This window comes from Perca flavescens, chromosome 3, assembly GCF_004354835.1.
Source record: "Perca flavescens isolate YP-PL-M2 chromosome 3, PFLA_1.0, whole genome shotgun sequence".
Lineage (NCBI taxonomy): Eukaryota > Metazoa > Chordata > Actinopteri > Perciformes > Percidae > Perca > Perca flavescens.
Window position 1 is genome coordinate 4,394,166 of NC_041333.1, and position 19,250 is coordinate 4,413,415.

General features: G+C 40.7%; 2 protein-coding genes across 2 annotated transcripts in view; one reads left to right on the forward strand and one right to left on the reverse strand.

The window, feature by feature from the left end:
- Positions 1–11,888, reverse strand: part of cog6 (component of oligomeric golgi complex 6) — a 30,571-nt gene extending 18,683 nt beyond the window's left edge. Inside the window, exons 1-4 of the mRNA XM_028573538.1 lie at positions 11,678–11,888; positions 11,210–11,353; positions 10,082–10,153; positions 9,795–9,853 (exon numbers count right to left, since the gene is read on the reverse strand). Of these exons, the coding sequence (XP_028429339.1) occupies positions 9,795–9,853; positions 10,082–10,153; positions 11,210–11,353; positions 11,678–11,812 (410 nt within the window). The 5' untranslated portion in view covers positions 11,813–11,888. The remainder of the gene's footprint in view (positions 1–9,794; positions 9,854–10,081; positions 10,154–11,209; positions 11,354–11,677) is intronic.
- LOC114552608 (LHFPL tetraspan subfamily member 6 protein) overlaps positions 11,156–19,250 on the forward strand; it is a 62,807-nt gene continuing 54,712 nt past the window's right edge. The window contains exons 1-3 of the mRNA XM_028573540.1: positions 11,156–11,172; positions 13,159–13,456; positions 14,271–14,788. Coding sequence (XP_028429341.1) covers positions 14,404–14,788 — 385 coding nt within the window. The 5' untranslated portion in view covers positions 11,156–11,172; positions 13,159–13,456; positions 14,271–14,403. The remainder of the gene's footprint in view (positions 11,173–13,158; positions 13,457–14,270; positions 14,789–19,250) is intronic.

Consider the following 19,250-nt stretch of genomic DNA (forward strand, 5'->3'; position numbering starts at 1 on the left):
TGTGAACATGCTTGTCTTCACGCATTACGGGCAATATTAATGTAACAACTGTAAAATCTTGTACAACGAGAAGCTACAAGAAAGGAGATTTTATCACTAATATGCAAATTTATGCAGCAAGCTTTTACAAAAATCAGAAACGCACACATGCACAACATAAAAGGTCCCACATACATACCAGTTTTATGGGAGATAAAATAAATTGGCCATCCGATCCTTATAGCCATAAAAGCTTCATAAGCCTTATCTCATTGGTCACATTTTATACACCATCGCTTGGAATTTAATTCATGAAGCATTAAAGCCGCAGACTGCATTTCCACCTGCCTTCAAATTTGGTCGTGTTCACTGTGTCTATGTAAGGAGTTGACTTGCATGACCCAGTGATGTTGTGTTCATGATGTATGCGATACACTTAAATCTATGTCCAAAAGCTTTATTTTAATATATGTTATCAATAAACTTGACACTTGAAATGCCAAAAACACAAAATCATTATCAAGTTTTAAAATTGGCCCAAGGCAATGTCAGTCACCTTGCAACAGCTTTCTCACGGTTAAACCACTTGACCAGCAATTATATAATTCACTCAGCTCTAGAGCTTAGATCGGGCCCAAAAAAATCAAACCCGACCCTACCAGAGGCCTGTACTACGAAGCAAGATCAACATGCCCTGGATTTCTTTCAGTTATCCGGCTTCACTAACCCTAACAACTGCGGTCCCGGATAACCGGTGTCACGAAGGTGGTTATCAACTAGTTCAATCAACCCAGGTTTGTCCAATCTAGAGACGCGCGCGTTCACATAAAAGAGGCGGTGTTTGCGCACCACGACCATCGCAAACATCTACCAGAGCCGCATGCTATATATAAGAAGAGCAAATTATAATTCTCCATAAATATGAAGAACACAGACACGGTTTTACAGGGAAAACGCAATACAGTCGCTGCTTCCTAAAACAGGAAGGAAAGATGGCAAAAAAAAAAAAAATTGCCGACGCTGTAGATGTTTAAATCACAATTCCAATATCACTTCCCCATCAGTCAGGACCAAGATCTGGCCATAATTACACTTGGGCTTCCATAAACTGTCGTTGCTTTAGCCCATTATTTCAGTTGCAACCTTGGCAGTGGGAAGTGATTGTGAACGCAAATAAAAAATATAAAAACATAATTCAAACCGGTGTGCGCATTGGCGACACATGGCTCAAGAAGCCAATATGTAATTCCCTCCAATTAAAATATATAGGCTATATTTCATAAAAATACCCATGTTAACGGGGTTGTTGGTCTCTAAATGTTTTAACTTTTATGAGCGCACCCCTCTCTCCCCCTCTCTCTGCACCGAGCTCCGCCTGATCTTCTTTAAGAATGGTGACGCCGTTATCAATCAACCTATTGATTGGTCAGTAGGTGGTGCTTTTACACCGGTTGATCTCTAATCTCCAACTTAAAAGGAACATGCCGACTTATTGGGAATTTAGCTTATTCACCGTAACCCCAGAGTAAGTTGATACATACCCTTCTCATCTCCGTGCGTGCTGTAACGCTGTCTGACGGTTCCAGCATTAGCTTAGCCTAGCATAGATCCTGCAGGTAACTGGTTCCAAATTGCCTACTGCTCCGAACTGTGACAAAAGTGACAAAATAACACTAACATGTTCCTATTTACATGTTGTGATTTGTATAGTCACAGCGTGTACAAAAAACAACGTAACATGAGACACAGCCATCTTCTAAAAGTAAACAAACCGGGAACTATATTCTCAGACAGGCTTGCTGCGAGCATATCACTCCGCCCAAGTGCTATATTCTTCCGCCTGAGAATATAGTTCCCGGTTTGTTTACAGTTAGAAGACGGCTGTGTCTCATGTTACGTTGTTTTTTGTACACGCTGTGACTCTATAAATCACAACATGTAAATATTTATTATACTTATTCGGAGCAGTAGGATTGCTGGAACCATTCACCTGCATGTTCTGTGCTGGCGTGATGCCGCTGGAGCCGTCAGACAGTATTACAGCACACACGGAGATGAGAAGGGTATGTATCGACTTGTCTAACTCTGGGGGTTACGGTGAATAAGCTAAATTCCCAATAAGTCGGCGTGTTCCTTTAACCTGCTCCCGACCAGGTTAGGTGTTCAGCATGAGTTACCATGGCGATTGAACCCGATAACAACTGATTCACCTTCGTAGTACAGAAAATCCTGGGTTGAGCCTTAAGTTAGCTCGTTAACGCCAAATCCTGCTTTGTAGTACAGGCCTCAGAGCACGTTGTGCCCAAGCCCGGCCCGACACATTAACTGTAATTATGAGCCTGAGCCCGATTTAAACCCCAAAATGTTTTAATACGTGGGCCGTTATAACTGACGTTCTCAACTACAATTCAGAGTTGTTTGAACTACAGAAATCTGTTTAGAATTATCTTAATAAATACCATTAATGCAACAAGGACGAAGCATGTAAACTGCGTTTGTTTATTCAGAATGGAACGGATCGCAAATGGATCCGAACGTAAAAAACAAAACAAAAAAAAAACTCAACCTTAGCTCCCTCAGCCGAATAGTGTGGGTAACAGATCAAGGCAGCAACATAATCAAAGCCATGGAACCATATAGAAGACTTTTTTGTCTCGATCACTAATTAATACGGTCATGCCCGGCCTGATCATAGCGGCGTAAAATATCGGCCTGGCCCGGCCCGTGGGTCAGGTCGGGTCTGATTCGGGCTTGGGCTCAGGCAGAGAATCTAAACTCTACTTAGCTCCTAGTCTGGATTGACAACAGTTCATTTACTGGCGCTGGCGGATATTCCGCCGAATATCCCTCGCCATGCAAAACTCTGTTCGTTTTTGGGAAACAACAACAACCTTCGCGCTAGCAAGCTACATGATGAAAATGGCAATTTTGAAGAAAATTTGGATCGCACACAAGAAAGGTCTCCTTGGTTCTTTCGGGGAATGATTGTAGAGATTTAAAAAGAATAAGTTTACGGCATTTACTCACTAACTGGGACGTTTTGGGACCGATTGGTAGGGATTTGCTAAGGACACAATACACATGGCGTTACACTAGTAAGAGCATATGAGTTTTAACCATGTATTCCGCTAATTTAAATAGCTCACGTTACTGTATAGTGTCAACAGTTCACTTCATTTAATATTGTATGTGGTGTTTTCTTTTGCGGGGTGCAAATGTTCCACCAAAACAAATTCCTTCCGAAGTCCATTTAGCAGATCCAATGTCTTTGCGTCCAGAGCTTAGCGGCGCCCAAGACTATTGGGATTGGTTTAAAGAAATGGGAACAACCCAGAGCCTTTTTTCTCCTATCCCAGAATGTATGTGTGGAGGGGCCAGTCCTTACTCCACAGCGCTTTGGAGATAGACATCTGGCAATGCGAGACTACTCTGCTCCAATGTCAGAAATATGAACTCACAAGTTTCATTTCAAGGCAGAAATTGTTCCCAATCCCTTGTTTATTGGTGTTTCTATCCATTGGCGTGTTGCACACGGAAGCACCAGCGGAGAAAAACATGTCAAACAGATTCACCCCTAGAAGATAAGAAACGCCTCCAATTTCTCAAGTTCAGGCCAAAAGTGACAGACCTGTTCCTCCAGGATGTTAATCACAGCAAAAGACATAGGTTGCGAAGCCTGTACAAGGTGTGTGGGTACAGTGGGCGCTGTAGCAGCCGAGCAAAGGAGAGCAAGGGAACGGTGGTGGAGCAGCAGGATCGTTTTCTACAGCGCTGTCAGGACATGACACATTCTTCTCCAGACTGTAATTAACAAATACCAGAGAGAGGAAACATCCTTGAGTGAATTGGCAGTGTCACACTGGCAAGTATGTGGAGACTCTGGGCTAGTGGTTCAAAAAGATGAACTCAATATGTATGCTTTTCTGCAAAGTAAAATTAGATCCAGGTTAGATAAGGTTACATGATGGGATGAAAACGTGTTACAAAGTTTCTCTTTATGTCCGTTTGTGTGCTTAGATTTCTCAAGTAGGCCAATTGATTTTGTCTCTTCAAGCACAGAAATCGTTTGAGCAATATACAGTAACGCAGCACAATCTCATAAACAGTTTTGTCAAACTGAAACACTAAAATTAGCGAAGCCTATTTAATAACCTCACAGAGCTGAGCTGATGGTGCAGCACCAAGTTTATAAAAACTTGATCAGTGAAAAACATTTTAATTTCATTCATTTTTTAAATTACACATTTGATTTCTTTAGATTTACAAGACACTTCTTTCATTTCTGAATGATAATCACACAGGATGAACAATAAGAAGATTCAACAAAAGCAAATGTCTAAACCTTCTCATAAGTTGTAAACCATGTGTGTTGATCATCCATTTAAAATCTATTAGTGGCCATTTCCAAGGCTTGCGTGGAAATGTGGCATCCACAGAGCTGTTAGTTAGCCACACGCCAATGATCACAGTCCCATCAGACAATACAAAGGCACATTCACAGCCATACCCTCATTAACAGCCCGCTGAGCCTTAATAAGGCTCAAGTGTCATATTACCCAGGTTGTCATTTTCACTTTGATGTCCCTGATCGTTCTCTTAGGGGTTTCAGAGCTCCTGATTTAGTAATGACCTACACAGAAGTCATACTTAACCCTTGTGTTGTCTTTGGGTCAAATTTGACCCATTTTCTAAATATCTATATCAGAAATATGAGTTTCTTTGTTACTACCTAATTGTAATTACCCAAAAGTAACACGGATGATTCCATACATCGCGCTTTGCAACTACGACAAAAGATCGGATCTCTACTTTCATTGGATTTTGTTCCAATTTTTTTGCATTTGAGAAAGAAAAAAAAAAATCGAAATGTTTCGAAACAGTATCCAGACTAAACGTTGACCCTTCTGTGATTATCCTTACTTTATTATTAGTCTGAATAATTCATAATTTTTGCTTTTTTATCTCCAGGATTAGGTATAATTTCCTATAAGGTTTATTGACCATGAATTCCAAAAATAAGTGCAAAGCGAGTAATAAGTTGGTGTTAGTGGTGTTCATACATGGTAGTGAAAGGAAGTGTGAAACGGTAGGAAAAAGGGGCCAAAAACATTGAACAGTTTCAGTTCTGACTCAGGAGGATGACAAGTGCACGGTCCAATGGAAGACAACAAAAGGGTTAAAACATTCACTTTGTTTTCAGGAAGAAAATGGCTTCACTAAAACATCGATACAGCATAGTATCGCGATAATTTCCGTGGCAATACACAGACGCCAAGGGTCGGTCTTTTATTATATAAATTGCACATGAGAATTTAACTTTTTGGGACTAGAATAATACAACTAATTGCTTTTCCAGTTCAATAGATGGTGCAGTTGAGTTTTTAGTCAAACAGAGAAATTTACCTTTTTCTTTGGGGACTAGGAAAATGTTTTATAAATTGCAAAGTATCGCAGATTATCGCAACATGTTTAAATATATCGCAATAATATCGTATTGGGACATAAGTATCGTGATAATACCGTATCATGGGGGTGATTCCCACCCCTAGTGGCTGCTACAAGCCAAAAAGCAAAGCGGTTAACTCTTAGTTGTGGTTACTAGATGTATCTACATTGCTCTATGGCATGCAACCAAGTAGGCCTACTGTAGCTGCCTGAGTGGTTCAGTAACAGCTGGAGAACTAAACCAACAGAGCGGCCCCTTCAGCTCGGGCTGCTGCCGAGGCCACACAGTTCACAGAAACATCCGTTTGGGAGACGTCTCAACTTGTTCAGCAGATAACCTGTCACGCTAATGCAAAGATCACACAGTGCAGGGCAGCTGGGTAGCGTTACGTTTCATTATGGAACAACACACAACACCTATTTACTGCTCTTGCTGACAGCGTCTTTGAACAGGACCAGCCCAAAACAAAAGAGCAGCACGCCTTCAAGCTGGCAGACAAACATTCTCATTCTCATTGGCCAGCCTCTCCCACCTTTGCTTCTGCACACTGTAAGCAATGGTTCCCTTTCCTTTTCATTAGAGCTGACAAATGACACAGTGCCACTGGCAGATAAGATAGCAAACAGTCCAGGACAGGCCAGCTCTGTCGGGCAAATACACATCAGGAGCATCTGCAGAGCACAAAATATCAGATTATACTGCTATGATAAGGGTTAGGGCTGCATGATACTGTATATCTTTTTTATTTTTTATTTTTTTTAAATAGTCATCGCAATATTAACTGGCACAATACACACATCGCAAAAAGGTGCGACATTTCGCGAAAGATTTATTTATTTTCAATGTTCAAATTGTTCAATAAAAGAATGTTGGAAATGATTTGATTTGGTTTGTTTTAAACTCCACAAGCAATTTGTTATAGTTTAGCAGAATACTGAAAGCAGCAGAAATGCAGAACTGAGTACATTTTAATATTTGTTTATTTATCGCAAGTAATATCATTATCGCGATATTCAACAGCGTTAGCGCATATTTTCCTCGTATCGTGTAGCCCTAATAAGGGTGAATAGGAGAAACATACAAAAACAACCAAAAAAAAGACAGTGGCCTGGGACTGCAGAGGATTGTGTGACCTGGAATAGATGTGAGTGGTGTGGTGCAGTGGGCTGACTGGTGGGTGGCTGAAGGAGGACAGCTTGACTGCACACTTCCCCTGGCAGCTCTTCTGAGACACAATCGCTAAAGACAAGGTCAAAGCCCAGCGTGCAGACACTATCCCATCTGGCTGTGGGGTCATTTTAGTTCTGCGAATGAAAATGTCACGCAGATGGACAGCAGTTCCCAATGGGACCACTATGCAAAGAAAAAAGACAAGACAGGAGGGAGGGGGGGGGCATTCAAGGGGCATTCAAGTAGAACCTCTGACATTCAACAAGAAACCCTTCACAAAACGACATGTTTATTTCATATATTAATGCATTCATTGTGTCAGCACGTATTCACTGGTGGCTTTGTCCCCACCGGTGTCTTTCGCTGCTCTCAGATTCAGAGCCCCTCCCCTCCCGTGTCACCTTTACGTCAAGGAGGTCCTGAAGCTGTGCCAGCGGAGCATGGAATTGCATCGGTACATCACAGCTGTAAGCAGTGTCTTTTGCCAGAAATCTACATTGCCATTGCCCGCGCCTCTATCTCAACGCACACGGTTTCTGAGCGCTAAGGTCACAGCCGCCACAAAATTCTAATCAACCCCAACCAACCCCAACCCCTCAGCTATCAGCCAACAGGAGAAGGGGGTTCATTTTCAAATTCGCTGTCAACACTCTGCCCAGCCTAACTCAGAGATGATAATAGTGATACCTAGATTAATTTTATTGGCGGGCTTTCAACCAAAAAAAAAATATTAAAAATCTAGCACTATTCCACGAGTTGCAGCTGTGTAAGTACCCGAGATGCACTGTCTGACTCCACTCATGACTCTATGCCATGGTGCACTGTACTGGATCTGCATATCTGATAGCTCCTAATATGTGTTGTCAGCAAATCTCAATGCAAATGCTCAAATACAGGAACACCGTGATGGGCTGCTCTCCAGTTGTAATAGCCTGGCTCGCAATGAGATAAGGAGCAACGCGGGGTAAACAAGAACTACTTTGATGTGTATCTCAGGGCCAGACATCACAGGACATGACAAATAAAACAAATGAAGCTTCATTAATGATGATCGCTGCCCTCCTTATGCAAATAGACAACTGCAGGAGGAATATTCATCAACCTCATGAATCATTCATCCCTCCTCATCAAAAATAAAGACGTGCTTGCCAGCCCCTCCTGCCCAGCACCATATCTCTCTAACTTTTGACACTAAAGAGAAGCAGCATTTCACAGTCGAGAAATTTACTCTTCAGCGTGTTAGTGTTCAAACTTGGTGGGTCATGTCTTTATTTGTGCAAATATTTCAAATGATCATTATATCATTTTGAGTGTTAATGTATGGCTCTAATTAAATGGGAACGCCCCCCCACCTTTGGTTGACAACTGCCAGTGGCAACTCCTAAGGAAGTGCTAGCACATCAAGCAAGGTCTTACTTTCCAAACAACATGTGTGCAATAAACACTTATCACCATGTCGTTCCTGTTGTGAGCCATGATTGATTTGTCTGGAAACTTAAATAGAAAAAGAGGTCATTTCTGTGCAAGGGAAATGAGACCACAGAGAGAGTGAACTGATTGTGTCTAGCTTTGGACTGATGATGATGCCTATCAGTGACGCGTGTGATAGGTTTCCAAAATGACTTCTAGCCTCCGAACAGATAACGGGGGGAAAAAAAACGGCAGTACAAGATTTCCTTGAAATTTTGGCAGATATTTTAAAATAAACCAGCCGTCTTATCTTTCACTGACATTTTAGTTTAAATGTTCAGGGCGGCCGCCTTATCCTATGGTCTCATTTTACATTTTGGTGATTTACTTACCATCAGATTGAGAAACGTGGGCTTGCTGTGATAGATTAAGAGTCTCTCGGATAATTCCCATATCAACAGTTGTTTGAAAGTGAAAAATGCTACAAAACGTGTTCAATGTAATCCATCAGCCCTACAATAAACAGTGCCAGGTTCAGTTTTTGTTAAAACTACTACTGTTAGTAGTTTAGTTTTTGGGAGTGCTCACAGAGCAATCTGAGGCTGTACATTATAAATGTGTAGAGCACTTGACTGCATAAGAGTAAAAGTAATACCTCACATTTAGTCCACCAGATTTATGAAGCAAAATATCAGAAAACAAATGCAATCCAATATAAAAAATACCAAACTACTGCCTAAAAATTTACAGTAGAGCTGAATTTACTTTCTGACGCACCATTTCCCAAAGGCTGTAATAATAATAATAACTGCAAGTTGGATTACATTACATTGCACAGAAGTTTCTACTTTTCTGGTCACTCTGTGTATCAGACTCGTGTAGAGTTGAAGTTCACAGATCCCTGATGATTTTGTTTTATAGATCTTTTATTGAGTCGAATTTTCCTTTTTTTTTTTTTTTTCAAAGGCGACCAAGGTCTGTAGGAGTATCACGGGTACTCAACAAAAAAATTCCATTAAACAATTGCTAAAGAAAGCAGAATCCATTCTGTCTGACAGAATCCCCCATCTTAGTTCAAATATACATACAGTGCTCAGAACAAGTGAATACACCCATGCTAAAGTTGACTTGAAAAGAGAAAAAAAAAAAAAAAAAAAAAATCTTTTGGAAATTGATCTTAATGCCTTCGTTTAAAAAAAAAAAAAAAAAAAAAGAAGGAAAAATCCAACCCTTAAGGACACCAATTTTCTTTGTGAATGAATAATGTATCATAAATAAATAAATAAATGTTCTTCCTTAAAATACAGGGGGCATAAGTAAGTACACCCCTATGTTAAATTCCCATAGAGGCAGGCAGATTTTGATTTTTAAAGGCCAGTTATTTCATGGATCCAGGATACTATGCATCCTGATAAAGTTCCCTTGGCCTTTGGAATTAAAATACCCCCCCCCCCACATCATCACATACCCTTCACCATACCTAGAGATTGGCATGATTCTATTTCAGTTAGTCTAATAGCTAGTTTGATTTGTATTGAGAGATGATTTTATGGAAAGTACCCCATGCCAATCTAATTTCCTCATTTTTTTAATTAAGGCATTAAGATCAATTTCCAAAAGATGCTTTTTTATTCCTCTTTTTAGTCAACTTTAGCATGGGCGTATTCACTTATGCTGAGCACTGTATGTCAGGTTATAAGGTTAACCTTGGGCAGTAACACATGCACACATACATCCCCACATATGCAAACACACACACAAAATGTTTACCCCTTTAGGTTCAACTCACTTTTCCCCCTGCAGCTTGTTGGTTTTTACTATGAGGTCTTGAGTTTGCTCCTTCGCAGCCTGTTGAAGAAAAGTTGCTGTGTTTTTAAAAGATGGCTTACAAGCATTATGTTCTCAAAAGAAATGTAATAAATCTGTCATATGAAAGTGTCAGATTGATTTTTCACATTTGATACACACCATACACAAATATATGACTCTTTATTGTTGTTATGAAAAGTCTAGCTTCAGTACATCATCATATGTACAGGAGAATTTCAAACAACATGCAGAGATGATATACCGTACCTTTAATCTATTGGTCATTTCTTCACAACATGTGCTCATGGCCTGGACATCCTCATGAACACTTTCAAGCTCCTATGGAGAACATGAAGTCACAGTTACAACAGCAACAAGGCAGATGCAACTTTCTTTTAATCTAATCACCAGGCCAGTCTGTGATTGATTGATAGATCTTTATTGTCATTGTATGCACTACAACAAAATTCTGTTATATATATGCAACAGAATTTTGTTGTACTGCATACAATGACAATATATATAGATATATATATATATATATATACATACATACATACATACATACACATATATATATATACATACATACATACATACATACATACACATATATATATATATACATATACACATACATACATATATACACACACATACATATACATATCTCATTCAATGTGTTTCTGTATTTTCATGGCTATTTACATTGTAGATTCTAACTGAAGGCATCAAAACTATGAATGAACACATATGGAATGTTGATAGCGTTGCAAACCCTTGGTGTTCTCTCAATGAGCTTCATGAGGTGGTCACCTGAAATGGTTTTCACTTCACAGGTGTGCTTTGTCAGGGTTAATTAGTGGAATTTTTTCCCCTTATTAATAAAAAAAGCAAAGGGTGGCTACTTTGAAGAATCTAAAATATAAGACATGTTTTCAGTTATTTCACACGTTTTTGTTAAGTACATAATTCCATATGTGTTCATTCATAGTTTTGATGCCTTTAGTGAGAATCTACAATGTAAATAGTCATGAAAATAAAAAGGAAACGCATTGAATGAGAAGGTGTGTCCAAACCTTTGGCCTGTACTGTATGTATATACATATATTCTTAATATCACTTCAATTGTATTGCTGCAAAATGGGATTGTCAAGCAGACAAACTGACCAACACATATATAATAATAGATCAATACTTGCTGTCTGTGTATCGATACAGTATTGCCACGGAAAATATTGCGATACTATGCTGTATCGATTTTTTTTTTCCCACCTCATTTTTAAAAAGGAATCACTGCACAAGCGCTTTTAGCTGGTTAGAATGAGTTGGACATGAGTGTTGTTTAAGGTGTAAAGGTAATACTCTGTATTTTATTGCAAATCTATATGTTACCTCTTTTACGTCCTTAAATATTCGTGCAAACTCCTCGTTGATCGAAAGGCTTCGTCTCTCAATGTCACCGCGAAGATTTCTCCTCGTGCGCAAACTGTTTTCGGTGAAGAACACAGAGAGCGCCTTCAGAGCCTCCAGCATCTCCTGAAAGCACATATACCGATATAATGTTAGTTGGGTGTAGAGCTGGGCAATATATCTATATCGTGATATGACACTAGATATCGTCTTAGATTTTGGATATCGTAATATGGCATAAGTGTTGTCTTTTCCAGGTTTTAAAGGCGGGTGAGGAACTGTATAATTTCCTCCAAACATGTATCACTGTGTGGTTGACAACAATATCACCTAAGAGCAGAATTATTGTTATTAATTGTTCAGTTGTGGCGCTACTAGCTTTGCATTTCCAGCTAACGTTAATGTTTGCTGGCTAGCCAGAAGCTAGCTAGCTAAACTCTTCCATCTTACCTTGTCATTGTCAAGCCTCGTCTCCAGTATTTTGTTAAGCTTCCGGGACAGCGGGTTATTGGGTTGAGATGCCGCATTTGCGTTCTGAGTTACAGTGGAGCTATCAGTTGAAATTTCTACTTTAATATCAGCCATCGTACACAAACACCTCCACGTCAACTTTCGGGAAAATGTTTTGGTCCGTCTGAAATTAACGTCCGGTCAGCGTGTAGATCCATGGAGTAGAACGATAGGTTCCGCTACGCGGGTATATTTATTTTAGTTAAAATACGTTGTTTACTAAAGAGGTGATGTCATCAAGGAATGATGACGGTAATGTTATCATGAAAATATAATATTTCTTGCTCTTTAGGCTTTCTCGATCCTTGAAGAAGCTCTGTTATTATATTATTCTGGAGTTTTAATGGCATATGCTTTAACGTTATAAGGTGGAGCGGTGGGGTTAAGAGGCTCATTTAGCCAGTTCATCGGGTCGGTATCTGAATCAGATTAACTTTTAGAGATAAGAGAAACAAGATCATAATTGAAAGAGGAAAATGTTTAAAGTGAAAGAGCAGAGAGCAATGCTGCGTTTAAATGCTGTTGGAAATATGTTAATACATGATTATAATAATTGTTATATCAATAAATAAGTCAGATCAAATTAATAATATAGAAAAATCTAATTTAAACATCCTCAAGTAGAAAGATTTTTAACCCAATCCTCAAGTTTACAGTAAACCAACCTGATAGTAGGCTATGGTGGTAATATGACTTGATTTATTAATAAATCGCAGATATATTATAATTACTTTTTTCAACATCAGTTTATAAAGGGCAAAGTACACACAGGCCGTACAGTAGCCTATACATGTTACTATATCAGGCTTAATATCTGATTGTGCTGCTTTAAAAGCAAATAATACTTCCAAAATATTGCTTTAGTTGTATTTATTAATCGACAGAACACTCCAAAAGGTAACATGTTAATGTGAGAACACTTATTTTCAACACTGTCCCAAGAAGTTAAATACCAAGGCAGACATGCAACACAGATAAAACCAAAAAAAGAAGAAACGTTTAAAACCATAATTATATCAAATTTAAGATATTTATTAATAATGATAATTACCATATTCCACTATACTACACTAATACTACTAATACTCATCATTCACTTTCCTAACTTTCATCGCTACAACAACTCCATTGACGTTTACTAGATTCAGAATTGTTGTTTCCAAGTCTACTGTAGCAGTTTACGAGGCGTCCTTGAATGCATCAGGAGCATACATGTAGGGAATGATAGTAGCGGCGAGTCCAGCCCCTGGATGGGGATTTGTGTGATTGATGGTCACCTCCCGGGAGTGTTTTATAGACACGCCCCCTCCCCCCCCCCTCTCTCTCTCTCTCTCTCTCTCTCTCTCTCTCTCTCTCTCTCTCTCTCTCTCTCTCTCTCTCTCTCTCTCTCTCTCTCTCTCTCTCTCTCTCTCTCTGAGCAGGAATGTGGGAAACAGAGTCCAGTCAGTGAGCGCTGCACGTTTCTCCACAGCACAGAAGTGAATAATTGATCTGTGCCTCGGCCAAATATATTGATGAGGAAGAAGTGATTCGTGAACGGATTCTGCGGTCACTTTTGGGATTTACGTTCTTTGCTCGAACGAATTTCTTTTCTTTCTTTTTTTTTTTTCCTCGACTGAAGAAAAGTTTGCTTTGAGACCCAACACAGCTGGAGTCGGCAGATGGAAATAAGCTCTCAGTGTCCACCGAGCGCACCTTATTCCGGAGCTCTCCCAACATGTAAGCTTTCTTCTTCTCTTACTTGGTCCTTTTTCTTTGCCTCGTTGTCCTGATTCACATTCCGAGAGTGTGAGCACTGCGATAAATACAGCGTGTTCCGTGAGGTCACCCCTAACGAAAAAACACTATAGAGGCTGCTCCTGCAGTGACTTTCTACTGTCTTTCCTCAACCAAATGTCCAGTTTCCATTGCGTCTGTGGTACTATTTCATATGCTATTATAGTCCTATAACATGCCATAGGCTGCATTGTTTGTAGTTCTGCTGTGATGTGTGTATGATATCATTATAAAGTTTATAATAGGAATGCTGTTGCTGTTAACTAAATTCACAGTAACCACACCTAATAATACTAGTTGTTCCAATAATAGCCTACCTGTAGTTGTTATGCATATCCACCGCAGCCTTAAATGTGCTGAATTATGTATGTGAACTAACAGCTAGGATTGTTAATTATTTCTTAACATTCCTATATTTTGGTGAACGAAATTATTAAAGAAATAAGTAAGATATATGAAATGTACGCCTGAGTTTGATCATTTTTGGACTGTGTTTGCCAATTTGTTAAGTGTATATCTGCTTACTTCGTGGTTTAGGGAAAAAGTGCTTCAGCCTACAGAAAAAAAAAGATCTAACAAACTAATACTCTCTAATTGGATTCTTTCATATCTGTGTTTATAGCTGCACCTATAATGACTGCAGAACAGGTTTTTGGTTTTCAGCTTATCGAGCTGTGGCTTTTCATGTTATTTCAAAAGCCAACAACTTGTTCCCATAGATGACTTTTCTGTCTTCTGTTTGTCTTCCTCCTGACAGGGACCCGGAGTCACTGAGAAGGTGAAGGCTGCTAGTGTTAAATGCTCACTGCCAGGCTTCCCACAACACACTGACTGCTCATATAACTGCTGTTAGTTCAGTGACTGTGTGAACCGTTCGCAGACTGTTTACCATGGCTTCTAGTCTGACATGTACGGGTGTTATCTGGGCCCTGCTGTCCCTGCTGTGTGCCGCTGCCTCCTGCGTTGGCTTCTTCATGCCCTACTGGCTGCTGGGGACACAGATGGACAAGCCAGTGTCCTTTGGCACGTTCAGGCGCTGCTCCTACCCGGTGAGGGACGAGGAGAAGCAAGCCACGGTGATGCTGGAGCAGTGTGGGCGCTACGCTTCCTTCAACGGCATCCCGAGTCTGGAGTGGAGGATCTGCACAGTGGTGACGGGCGTGGGATGCGGCCTCCTCCTGCTGGTGGCCCTCACAGCTCTCATGGGCTGCTGCATCTCTGACCTCATCTCGCGTACAATCGGCCGGGTGGCCGGCGGCATCCAGTTTGTTGGAGGTGAGTTTACGTCTCTGGGATTTGTTTGCGTTTGTGGCAGCGGTGGCCTAAAGGTTAGAGAAGCAAGTTTGTGACCGGGAGGTCATCGGTTCAATCCCCAGACCGACAGGATAAAATCTGGGTGGGGAAAGAGAATTACTACCACTGAGGTGCCCTTGAGCAAGGCCCTTAACCCCAATCTCAGTTGGGCAGCAGATCAGACTGTGGTTGTACAGGACAGCTTCCAGGTATGAATGTGTAACTGTCTGAATGTGATCAGGGCGTTCCTGCAAAAGAGAGGCTGCCTCTCAGTGAACCTAACCTGAATAAATAAAGGTTAAATTAAAAAAAGTGTCTGCAGTGGGTAGTTGTGTTCTGACTGACGGGGTGCAGAGCAGAGGTTCAGGATGGTTTGCTTTGCATTGAAAGACAGGTTTTAATTTAACTCCTAAGATATAGATTTTGGACTGGGAGGTTTTAATGGTTGTAATTAACTTCTCATAAAATGTGTTTGGAACTCTCTGACAGGGCCTGAAGCAAGATCACATTGGTGAGGGAACAATGAGGCATAGAAATCTTGATAACCGTGCAAATTTCACCTCTGGCCAACTTTTCGTTGCCAACAAACCTGCTGTCAGCCCAGAAAAGCTGTTGTTTCCATAGATACTCGGCTCCACAAGAAATTAAAAGTGTCCCAGTGAGATGTGGTCATGTAACTCGGTTTAATAGTCTGGATCAACAGAAGTACATTTCCACACAATAAAGCCTGACATGTCAGGCTTTGTCCCCCACCTTCTGCTCTCTGTGTGTTGTCGTTCTCAAAATCCCTTCGCTACGGGAAACAACAACAAACTTCCAGCTAGCGAGCTACACGCTGAAAATGGCAAGTTTAAAAAAAAATTTTGATTGTCCAACGAGGCAGGCCTGATTGGTTCTTTCAGGGAATCGTAAAGATTTACACAGAATATGTTTACGGCCTTTACTCTGTAACTGGGACGTTTTGGGACCGATTGGTGGGATTGCTGTGAACGAAGTACACACAGAGATACACTGGTAAGAGCTAATGAGGTTTAACTAGAGCTGGAAAAAAAAATATTGCATCCGGTTCGGCGAAGTCATTCTGCGAATGCGGAAGTGCCTTAAACCTGCATTCTATCTAAATTCCAGCAGGGGGAGACACGTGCGGTTGCAAAAGGAGGTCGGTTTCTGTAGAAGTCTATGAGAAAGTGACCCACTTCTCATTTGATTTATTACCTCAGGAAGAGTTTCATGAAGAGTTTATAGTCCTAATAACTAGTTTTAAGTCTTCTGCAACACAGAATGATGTTCATGTTTTGAATTATGGTCTTGTTGCTTTTAAAATCGGCGATAAAGCAGGGGGTGTTTTAGGGCGTGGCCATGATGGGATTGCCAGTGAAAGTGTGTAACGTAACGTATAGTGCAAGCAGCTCCTCCCTCACTCTTCCCTCTCGTCTAAAATCGTCACATCCGCAACCAGGATGGCTGCGCCCGTAACGGCAAACTCCACAAACCATGCTCTGTCCATTAATATTAACAGTCTATGGGTTTAACCATGTATCCAACTAATTTAAATAGCTCATGTTACTGTATTGTGTCAACAATTAACTTCATTTAAAGGAACACGCCGACTTATTAGGACTTTAGCTTATTCACAGTAACCCCCAGAGTTAGACAAGTCCATACATACCCTTCTCATCTCCGTGCGTGTTGTAACAGACATATTATAAACAAGGTTGGGCATATAGTTTGATGAAGAAAACTTTTCCTTTTCTTAATACCTTCCTGTATTTTACTAAACGTGCAGCATATTTTGACATTGATTCATATCTTTTGTTTTCAGTTTGACCGATGAAATGATGGAAAATTGAGCTTCATTTGGGCTGCCCAAAATATATCTGTGATTTTGTGCTCTGGTTTTGATCCACAATGCCCCCCTTCAAGTTGAAAGGAAACCCACAGCCTTTTTTATTTCTCTTTGGAAAAATAGAGTCCCGTCCACGCTGCAGCTCTGGCCATGGAAATGTCTTTCTGGCCGTTTGTTTGTTTGACTGCAGTAAGTGGACACAGCTCCACACGGCACCAGCTTTGTTTAAGGGTACCGTTGGTTTTGCACATGTGTTGTCCCGGGACGCGAGGTCTGAGGGAAGGCTTCCACCAAAGCAACAAGTTTCTCTGCCCTAGTTTAAGAAGCTGCAGTGCTCCAGCCCTCTCATTAACTCCAAAACGTTTACTCGGATACTGTGGCTCACCACTCTGCTATTTACAATCCCCATCACTTCAGTGTGGCTTTAAAAAGTTATGTGACAGAAAAGCAGGTTGCAGGCAGATTTGACAGAGCTGCAGAGCTAAATCTAAAGAGGACCACCACAATGTGCCATGTCCTAGTTCTTAGCTACTTAGGAACATCAGTATTAATGATGTATAATATGGAGGATGATTAAGGTGAAGGCTGGTTGGCTTATTCAGAAATGTGCACTTTTATGTAAGGGGAAGCTCGTTTTAAGCTGCCAGCAGCTCCATACATGCAGCATTACAGCAAACTGCTATTTTTGGTTATAGGATTAAAAAAAATCCCTGTGTGTCTTTTTTGCGATTTCTCTTTTTCGTAGACTCACACATGCAGACACACATGAATTTAGATGGAGGGAGAGGGAAGGAAGGCGGGGTACTATACAAGGGGCTCCGCTCAGTTCTCTTAAACTTGAATGCTAGTGAGCCAAAGGGCATATGTCTCAGAAGGGCTAATTGGAAGTGACACAATTGGGAAGCTCAGTGGGCTGCTCCATGTATTGTCTTCAATCACTTACAAAGAGTGTAGAAATGTGGAGGAGGCAAGGGTAAATTGAGAGTGAGAAGGGAGAAAAAAAAAAAATATACCTGATGATTGAAACATTCAGCATTCACTTCTTATTAACCAAGAACCTCGCTGAGAAATAAAGAGCCGCAGGGGGAGAACCAGAATGTGTGCCGAGAGATATGATCAAATCTCAGCGATTAGCGGGAGCAGTGAGAGGGAATAAATGAGGCAAACAGTTGGTGAGGCAACGCATTTGAAATCACCAGATGCAAAGGAGCCTCACGGTTCACTGTCTGACGCCGGTGTCTTCCTCCTATTGTGTTTCCTCCACTCCTTTTGTAGGCCACTAATGAAGAGTGTCTTACCAGGGAGGCCAGGGCCTCTGGGCTGCCACGAGTAAAACATCCACTTTATATCTCCCTGTAATTTATCTCAATCCCAAGCAATAGATTAGATGTTGATAGGATTTATCAGGGCTTTAACTCATTAGCTAGCAGCCCTGACTGAAGAAATACCTTTTAACAATAACTATTATTGTTACTAGTGTTGTTGCTTGCCTCTTATAAAGTTTTTGTCTTCCCAGTTCACTATGGGCAAGTTGTTCCCGAGTTGGTTAATTGCTGATGGCAAAGGCCCATATTTCCTGTACAGACCAGAGAGTTGGAGTCGGAGTATGAGACTATGAGACTGTTCTGGCTCATAAATCAAAGGCCCGAGCGCTCTGTGCTGCTTACATTAAACAACTTCCTGTACTGTAGTTGCTTGTCTTAGTTATGCAGCGGTGATGACTCCAAACAACTGCTTGGCAGACATGAAAAGATTCTTGACTTGGATTTAGTTGTTAGGGATTTTGTCCCCCCCCCTGCAGAGCCTCGCCTTGTCTTTGGGTTCCTCAAGCAGAGCTGTGCACAGCGGGAGGAAAGCTATTTAACGTTTGTTTTCCACAAGCATGATATAAGATCTCTGTGTACCTTTTGAAAACACTTACTCGGTTCGATAACCTGCTTTTAATTTGTGCTTTTGTGTCCTCGTTTATTTCATCTCTTTCCTCTCTGCACCTGACAGGTTTTGTTTTGACATTTTGTTATTTGATTGCCTCTTGATGACTGACAGGCCCTGTGATTGGATGACAGGTCTGCTCCCTCACCAATTAAATATTAGGGATAGCGATGGGTGCGTCAGGCCTCCCATCACTATCTTGGGCGGGCTATCTTTTCATACTCACATACTACTTTCACTTTATAATATATCTGATTTTGTATGGGCTTCTAAATAGAGATGTTCCAATACCGATACCAGTATCGTTATCGGCTCCAATACTGCCTAAAAGGCTGGTATCGGTATCGGGAAGTACTGGGGTTTATGCACCGATCCGATACCACGTAATAAAGCCCTAAAGAAAATCTACATTAAAGTAGTTTATTTATGTTCTTTTTCCGTTATAACTGACTGTCAAACTGGAGAATAAAAGAAAGTTCTGGGGCATTCATTGTTTGTTCATGTTTCACAAAGAGTTTAACCTGAGACAGACCAACAACAAAGATAGAAATCATATCACATCCATACAGGGATAGTAGTATACAGCTGTTAAAACATAATGACATATATGACACTCTGGTATTGGATCGGTACTCGGTATCGGCCGATACGCAAGTTCAGGTATCG